Here is a 9,701-nt window from a genome sequence, read left to right on the forward strand (position 1 = left end):
TCTTCGTCTTGAATCGTCTTATTCCTGAATTAAAAGTATGACAGTAATATATTCTCTTGGCTGTGAAAGTAGATGGCAACTTGCTTTAAAAATAGATTTGAACAGTGTTATTTACTTGTGACCACACACTAAGAAATCAAGGTGCAGGATTGGACCAAAAAGGATGCAAATGTTTTGTTGTTCCATCTGATCCCTGGCAGGGTACAAAAACTGTACCTTTGAAATTGGTACATTCTTGTACCTTCTTGTCTGTACCTCTAGAATAACATATTTGCACCCCTAGTGACATAAATGTACCTTTGTGTCACAGTACAATGTGCCCCCTGGAAAGGTACTGAATTAGTGCCCAATGAGATATAGTCAAAATATACCTTTAAATTAATAGACATACACATTAACAGTTATTCACCAAAATGTTATTAAACATGTAAATTCAAAATACAAATAACTAAGTTATTTTAAAATTCACATTCATAATGACAAGCTCCTCCTCTGTTGCCAAGAGCTTGCTCAGGGGGGATTTGCAGGGTTTTCCCTCTATTATAATAATAATAATAATAAGATCTAGCCCTTACTTAGTTAAGTGCCCTGAGACAATGTTTGTTGTGATTTGGTGCTATACAAATAAAATTGTTTACTTTTACATGGTGCACATGAAAATGTGAGTCAAAGGCCAATGGAATCTAAATGTTACAGCAAAGCACCCACATGGAATCAACAGTAAGAATATAAAGTGCGAGTGTCAATACTCTCCCACACTGTCACAGTACTCTTTGTTCTATAAGCTTAATAACTTATACTATTGAAAAGAGACAGAGAAAGTGTTGCATGCATCTTCATTAAATCTCCAGCTATATAGTTGCTTATAGAATGTATAACAATGTGTAGCAATTTCTTTTGAATCTTTAATAAAATTATTGTTACTCAAGAATTGCTCGATAGAGTGTCATATGCCGAATTTTGCTCACCAGCTTCCAGCCACGGAGTTCTGGAGCGAAATGCGCCTTCAGCTCTTATGTATAGAGGTCATCTAGTTTTCTTTTAAACTCATTTAGTGTGCTTTTTTCATTAGCTAATAATTTATGTGGGTCTTTCCTGGTTAATGCTGATATCTTTCTAAGATTTTCTTCAAAGAACCTTCTAGACTTGGCCAACCGGCTTCCATATTTCCATAAAATTTCCCAGTTTGCCTCTTCAGGCATTTCAGCTGATAACCGGGAAGGTGACGTACGAGTCAGGAGTCGTGAGAAAGACGGTTTGTCCAGTGACACGATAATAACGATGTTTAGACAGGGGGTTAATTAACAGTACATGTTACCATACTTGTCGCAAAAATGTACGTATCGTGAACACTGTTTTGGATTGAGTGTCAAGAATGAACTTCAGAGACTGTGGTAACCTAGCTGGTAAAGGTTGTTAAAATAAAACCGTGGAATCAGGTTTCGTGTTGCTACACTCACAGTGTTGCACAAAGGTCTTTATTACTGTTTATTTCCATAAACAGCTTTATTACTGAACGTGTCAGATCATGTCAGCATCGCCAGCCGGTTCAACCCAGCGGGGGGCTGAAGGGGCTCCCCTACAGCCGCCTGCTCTTCTCATAGCAGAACCACCACGGTCCGGTTGCAGCCTATCCGCGCCACGGTGCCGTACCAGCTTTTGCGTGGAAATCAGCACAGCCCAACCCGCTCTGCTTCCTCCTCCGCCTCCTCCTCTGTAACCGGGAGCAAAACAGGACAGACGTCGTCCCGTTCCTCCGGTCCTGTCAGCACGGACGGCAGGCTGGTCCACAGACTTGCATCGTCGCCTGACAGTAGAAGCTCCCCAGAACGCTCTCCGCACTCGCCTATTTCAAAAGGTATGGTCATCCTTTAAAGTATATGAAGTTTGTCCGTAATGCATGCATCATCGTTCACATAGCTTGCTTGGTGCTATGCTACGTGCTGTTTCTGTGTAATATGCCGCGACAGTCGCGCCAAACTAGCTTAAAAAAATAGCAAATAAAAGGTTTCGGAAATAAATGAACACGATACGTGCATTTAAAAGTGGTAACCGAGCTTTTTCCCGAACAATTACATATTACTCTTCTATTCGTCTTAACCACAGTCCACCAACCAACCTTCGACATGAATAAAGTCTTAATGTTAAACGTTTATCGCACCAGTGGTGGTAAGCCGCCACGTTGTGTTTTGGTGAAAGAAGCTAGTGAAAAAAGCAGTCCAGCAAGACCAAAATATTACATTTTCATTCTAATGACAGCAGTTTTTAAAACTTGATTCACACCGAATTGTAATGCGGACTGTCGTTATTTAGACAAAAACAATAAGAAATACTTAAACCGTGTATAACTTCCCCAACAACCCAGACTACCTTTAATTGTGAAGTTTTCCAAAGCTAATTTCAGTTTAGCAGCTGTCTCAACAGCTATAACTGCCCATAATAAGATGCTAGGCTAGTTGACTAGCTTTCTAATTGGGTCATACTGCACAGAGGATCTGATGCTTGACGCTAAAACCATCGAGAAGGTACATATAGCCGCTGCATTTCCATAATATGTCTCGCAATCAGTGTTGCACTATATAATAATGATAATATCAGTAAGGTTTTAGCGCACCGCATTTTCAGCTGGTGTGCATGTTGTCTTATTCGAGGCTTGCAATGGCGATTTAAATTATATGAGCTAATGTAGTAATCGCAATATCTTGGCTTGTTGTGATGCTATGATGAGGTAATTACGTGAGGATATGGATGTCTGTGTGGTAATGATGCAGCTACTCTGTCGACGATAAACGGGGCTCACTAATCCTTATGTTGCAGATGATTGTCCGATTTTCCAGGCAGCTCTGAATACTGAAAGCTTACTATTCATCCGTTACATTATGGTTGTTTACCATCTTTGAAACTGAAAAGAAATGAGGTCGTCAGTAGGTCTGTGGCTCCTATGGCAACATTGAGGCCTAGAAGTCTGAGACATAAACAGAGCCCTCTGGGTGAGCAAGCCAGCCTCTGCAACTACATGCATACATTTTAAATGACTGTTTGGCAAACATTAACAAATGAAAATGCATGTTTGCATAGAACAATACAATGATGGCAGTACACTGACATACTGTATCTATGGTGTTGCAATGTAGCCAACATACAGCTTGTGTCATGGTCACTACATTTTATGAAGAGCCTTAATGTGTTGTTTCCTGGATTAGAGGCTTTTATGCACTTGGTTTTTTTTATCTTTCTTAGATGACTTAGTTGGTAGCAGTGGTGTGTCCAAGGAATTTAGCTAATCAGGATGATCAAGGTGGCGCATGCTTCAAGTTAGGACATCTCTGAGCATGGCACCCCTGCCAACAAGGAATAAACAGAAACAAACATGTCAAGCTTTCATTTGATGAGCTTTGCTGAACAGAGATGGTGTTCGAAGCAGATGAAAACCAGCTAGTGTCATCACTGTCTGAGAGATAGATAGATGGATGGATACATACATATACAGTGTGCATAGAAAAAAATAATCACATTTTGTTGCTTTGCAGCTTGAAATGAAGACAGACATGGTTTTGTTTTGTCAAGCTGTATTTACTCAGTGCAACTTATAACATCCAAGTGAAAGATATAACACCAACATGTCAGAAAAAAATTAAAAAAGAAATCCAAAAACAGAATCACTGAGTTGGAAAAGGGATCACCCCCTCGTGTCAGTATTTTGTTGAACCACCTTTTGCTTTAATTACAGCCTTTAGTCTGTTGGGATATGTCTCTACTAACTTTGCACATCTAGACTTTGCAGTATTTGCCCACTGTTCTTTGCAGAACTGCTAAAGTTCAGCTACATCTGAGTGGAGTGGAGGCGACTGATTCTAGTCTCATACTAGCACCAGGTAGATTTTCAAATGTTGCACATTTCAGCTTCAAGATTTTTCCTCATAGTCATCACATTTAAGACATTTTCTTTAGTATCAACAATAATTAAATTGAATTAACCCAGTTTGTACAATCATGGCTACAGCATGAACTAGAACTGCTAGCAGCTAATGCAGCTTTCCAAAATGCAAAGGAATATGAGCTAAGGGGTAAATGGTGAAGATTTCCCATGTCATCAGACAACTCCAGACAGTGTATGACTGCAGAGGAGATTGTGCAAGGGTTAACATACTTGACAATAAAACACTCTATCCATTAAATTTCTGTTTGACACATTTTGGCTAGTGTGTGCCTTCCACATTTGTTTGGTTTCCAGCTCTTCCACATTATTAAGTCAAATATAGTACTGGAGCTTTCAGACAGTATACCTTGTCGCTGTGCCACCAGCGTACTATCAAATTTTATTACCCAAAGCATGATGGGAGCTGTAGTGCAAGCCCTTAGAACATATTATCCCAACTAGAAAGAACAGCTTTTTATGGAGGAATGTGCTGTCTGTGCCTGTCACTGCATTCATATTTATTTTGACTCAAAGGCTTGTCAGAGCTTAATGAATCAGCTTTTTTGCCAACCAGGACATCAGAACTCGGAGTCACTCGTGTCAGTGTGCCCAAAACACATTTTTACATCATTCACACCTCCTTTTTCACTTGCATATGCAATTGAAATGGAAGCTGAATGCCATTTTGAGACTGGAATGCCACAACCTGTAAAGAAAGCCACCCATTCATATATAGATATTTATTGTGACCCAACCTATTTCACATCGCTACCATGTAGCGTGGCTCCTGGGATGCTGGTATTGAGTCTACCACTTGGATACAGCCTAAAATATCTCAACCACTATTCAGTGAAATGAAATAATTAAAATTAAATTTTGTACAGACATTCATGACCCTCAGTAACTTCATGTTCCTCTGTCTTTTACCTGTGGCACAAGCATCCAGTTAAAACTTTATTCTTTTCAATAATTTGATTTCTGACCAGTACCTGCAAAACTAATGAATTCTCATCAGTCTCAGCTTTACCTTGTGTTAATTTTATAATGTTAGCATGCTAAACAAAACTAAACTGAGATGGTTAACAAGGTGAAGTTATACTTTCTAAACATCAGCACTTAAATCTCATTGCAAGCAAGTTAGGGTTCAGCTATAATAAACTCACAAAGCTGCTAGCATGGACTGAGTATAATGTAGTCCAGTACAACACCACCTTTAACTATGACCTCAGTAATAAACATATAATTGAATTTATACATTTGTGACAATTTCACCAAAAACTGAAACATGTTGAGCTTCATAAACAGGTGTTAAGGAGGAAGTGTTGCACTGAAGTGCAGACAGTTGTACAGGTGTACCTAATAAAGTGGCCAGTGAGTGTACATTGGAATTTGTCTGGCTAATTGTTGAACAGTGACAGGAGCAGATGCTACTGTATGCAATTTAAATCAATTTGTGTGAGTTAATTTAGTGTTTAGCCTTAGTGTTTACAATTTACAGAGATTTTTCATTAAGGTCATATAAGTGGTAAAACAATACTTTATTATGGAAACATCTAAATACCACTTATACCCTTACTGGTATTGACAGAGGTATGGGCCCATTAAGATGGACCTAGACAAGCCAAGCAGGGTGTAAACATTACTACTTCGGGCCTGGAAACAGACACACTGCACAAAAAGATGCAGTGCTGGTGAATGCACAAGACTTGCCCCAGTTCTCGAGGTCTACACACTGTTGGTGTCTTAGTCAGATATTTTTTATCAGGTTTAGGGCAAATCACCACCACCACAGCTGAGTGCCGATGCCGGTGGAGAAATGCCTTAGCTTGTAGCTGAATGTATGTGCTGTCTTTTGATGCTGTGCAGGTAGTTTACAGTGGATTTATCAGAGCTATTTTGCTGAAAAAGACTGTTGGCTGCAGATTTAGTTGATACTTCTGATGCTACAAGTGTTCCCATTACATATAAATGACATTGCTGTAACTCTCGTGCTTTCATTTGTGCAGTTGAAAGGACAGAGTCACAGCATCTGCAGAGTTTGGGGTCTATCCTGCGGACTTCATCCCTGGACACTTTCACTGGGCCCTATCTCAGTGGGCAGTGACCCCATGTGCAGTACCCGTCCTTTATGAAAGATAAATCCACACAGGTAAGCACATATCCATACACTGCCTTTCCCCTTCATTGTGTCCAGTCCCTTACTGAGATAAAGTCATGTGTTGACACCTCGGTGACAGAGAAAAGTCAATTGTAAATTAAAGCTATATGGGATGTTGGTACATTATGTGGTCTTTTGCTTAAGATGTGTTCTCATAGTGGTTTGGAAATTACATAGTACTGACACCGATTCTTAAATCAACATGAGGAGTGTTCAGACACACTAATAGGGTGCACGTACACATGCTGATGTTCAGCTGCTAACGTTTAATACTGGGCTGACCATCTTCGTTTAGTGCGTTACTGTGCCATAATTACCACTGAACCCTGAGTACAGCTGCAGTGAGGGGAATTCCATTGGTTTCAACAAGTGTTGAGCAAACCAAAGTTTTGACCTGATCATGACACCATAAAAAAAGGAAGACATCTCTTACACCACATCAGTGATAACTTTTGTATAGCTCTCTTCTCAACACACTTAAAAGTGCTTCAACGAAAAACATGAAAGACAGTAGTAAGATTATACAGTGAAAATAAAAACAGATAAAGCAGTCCACAATTTAGGTGCCAGCACAGCAAACGGTCACCTTGGGTTGCAAGATTAGACTTTTGAACTGCAAGAAGTGCTTTTTCTGCTGTTCCGAATGTGATCAAGTCAGAGATGGAGCTTGGAGCTGATCCAGTTAAGGCTTTGTGTGTGCATTCTTGAAGCAATGTGAAGCCAGTGCAGGGACACTGAGACTGGGATAATGTGCTCTCTTCTCGCTGTTCCGACTAAAAGACGAGCAGCGGTATTTTGCACTAATTGTAGATTATTTTAGTGCTTTTTAAATCTAATGCACAATATCAAGGATTACTGTTCAGATGGGATGATATAAAGGCATGAATAACCTCCTCCAGGTGAGGAGTAGACGGAAAAGGTTTGATTTGTAGAGGTGTTCCTCAACAGATAAAAATAAGTTTGAGTGACCCCTTTACTTGTTTTCATAGGACAAATTTGAATTAAAGACTACTTCTAAATTTCAGGCACATGGCTTTGAGTCAAGCTTACAGTATGATTTTATTCACCTGTCAGGCTGGGTGGGGCAAATACCCACATTAGGTTGAAGGAAGTTGCACTGTGTGGAGCATTCTGTATCCTCTACCAAGCCTAGAAGAACCGGCAGGGTTTACAGTGAGAACAGATTTTAGTGAGTTGACCAGACCTGTGTACACCAGCCCTCTTTGTGCTTGAGTTTAGGTTCCTTAAGCATAACACTCTGACCAAATTGTCGGTGCTTAAGCTGCATTGTGGGTTGTGAGCATTTTTGCAGGAAGCCCACATTCTCTGTTTCTTTCAGCCCTGGTCATATATGTGATGAATAATTAATAGATGTTTACTACATTTTGGGTGGGTTGCTTTTTGGTAGTAATGAGGAGTCACTGTTTCATTTGCATACACCCTTTCCTATCTATCCTTGTCATCTTCAGCCTGCGCGTGAGTATGACTGTGTGAATCACCTCTGTCACACGTCTACCAGCACTGGAGTTATACAGGATTTAGTGTTTTATTGAGGATAAAGGTATGCAATTGTAGCTCAGACTGTAAAATACTGGTATAATTTTATTTCTGAGGTCATAGTAGTAATGTCCTGTATCATATCTGACTTTCATTTGTGCCCACATCTTCCTGCCCTGTGATCCCGTTGTGCCTCAGATGTCCCCTCACACTCTGCTCTAGACATCCTGTTCCTTCCAGGTTGCGTGACATTTGCCACCTATGCATCTTCGGAGCTTCAAAACCAAGCTGCCCTCTTTGCTCTTAGTTTACAGTTTGTGTTTAACTCTTGAAGTGACACAAGGGAATGATTTTGAGAACCTGTATGTGTGCTGCTGCTGTTTGACAAATGTTTGTATATACAGGAAGGCCTTTCCCTCTTACTTCTGATTGCTTCAGTCGTCAGTCTGCATGTAGTGTCGACTCAAGGGCAGCCCCCTCACCAAAACAAATAAGACAATAACAGATTGCTGCATCACAATGTAGGGCTGGGCGATAAATCCAATATTATTTTCAATTACAATTTTGGTTTGGAAGGATTATGAAAACAAAATAATCAGGCTAAAATGATTATTGTGCCACATTCTGTTTCACTGTGATGCTCTTGTTTTGTCGTTATAATTGAGTGAAAGTGAAACATTACTCAAGATGTTAACACCTAAGCTCATTACTTTGCATGCAATAAAACCCCTGTGAGTAAAAAGTCAATGAGTAATCATTTAAAACCTCCAGAGAAATGACCCTTTCAGCTTTGCTTGCAGTCCATCAGACACTGGCAGTTTGGGTTAACTGTAGGATGCTTAAGCTTGGTAGTAAGTCTGCACAGAAATTATAGGCAAGAAGATTGGTCTCTCCATGCTGGCTCTGTGAGTTTGTCACAATAATAATCCATCACTGGAACACTCGGAGGCTTTGACAGACTTCTGTGAGCACAAACATAATTGATAGCAGTTGTAAGAACACATTAGTTTAGAATAGCAGGTATGCTGACAGTAATGTGCAGCGGTGATGTTCTTTTCAGACTCCTGAATGTTGGAGTGACGAAACGGGAGTGAAGAGGAGCACCCACCAGCGCTCTGCGTCCTGGGGCAACGCCGACCAGCTCAAAGAGGCATGGCACTAACATGAACACAAATACACCAGGAGGAATATAGAGAAAGAGCAAAAGTATTAATAATAGCAATGGATGCTGACAGTAATGACCGATGCTTTATAACGTAGTGCTCAGGGGCTGCTAGTCTCATGGTAGTAAAAAAGATAGTGGGAAAAGCAGGTAGCATGGCATCTGCTAATTTAAAGTCTCGTATAATTCTTATATTTACCTAAATATGTGTCAGACACATTGAAGTAACAGCTGATACTCCAAAAAAATCAAACACACTTATCACAAGTCACTTTATCCAAATACTCCGGGTCCCGTTTAACAGCTGTTAGTTTGATCAGCCTAAATTTAAGGATGGGAATAATTTGCAAATTCATGATTTGATTAGATTCAGATCTGCGTCGCAATTCAACTCAGAATGAATTCAAAACAATTTCATTCAATAAAAAGAAAGAAGAGCACTATACTTTAGTGCACTGTGTCAAACCGCTGACTCCTGTCTGTTGCCCAGTGGGCAGCAAAAGAAACCTGAAACAAATAAAACTGCATTAACTGTATTTAAGCATTTTAGTAAGAAGCTGTTAAATTTTACACCATCAACTATCAGAGCACATGAACTTTCTCTTGTTTCACATGGTTGTTATGCGTGTCAAGTATATAACACTGAATGTGGTGCGATAATGGACAGAACATTTTTGGGGGGCAGCAGTCAGGCTGAATATCAATACATTATTTAAAAAAAAGTGAAACTCCTTTCATTCACGCACGCACACACACACACAGCTGAGCAGAGGACATGAAGGATCACCCCATAGTGCTACAGTCGGCTAGTAACGGTGAGAAAAAAGTGTAAAACTTTAATATAATGTTTTATTTTTATGGAATTTTAATTTTTCGTTAAATAAAAGTTACAAAAATGTCTGTGTAAGCTATCAGTTACAGTTCTTAGAAAGAAAACTGGAATTGGCAGGGCAACCTTAAAAAAA

General features: G+C 39.8%; 1 protein-coding gene across 1 annotated transcript in view; it reads left to right on the forward strand.

Annotated features, from left to right (window-relative positions):
- The first annotated feature begins 314 nt into the window (after positions 1 to 314).
- The window catches only part of glcci1a (glucocorticoid induced 1a), a 48,690-nt gene continuing 39,303 nt past the window's right edge, over positions 315 to 9,701 (forward strand). The window contains 4 exon segments of the mRNA XM_020621416.1: positions 315 to 331; positions 1,572 to 1,858; positions 5,926 to 6,068; positions 8,635 to 8,724. Of these exon segments, the coding sequence (XP_020477072.1) occupies positions 315 to 331; positions 1,572 to 1,858; positions 5,926 to 6,068; positions 8,635 to 8,724 (537 nt within the window).

This window comes from Monopterus albus, unplaced genomic scaffold, assembly GCF_001952655.1.
Source record: "Monopterus albus unplaced genomic scaffold, M_albus_1.0 scaffold259.1, whole genome shotgun sequence".
In the NCBI taxonomy this organism is placed as follows: Eukaryota; Metazoa; Chordata; class Actinopteri; order Synbranchiformes; family Synbranchidae; genus Monopterus; species Monopterus albus.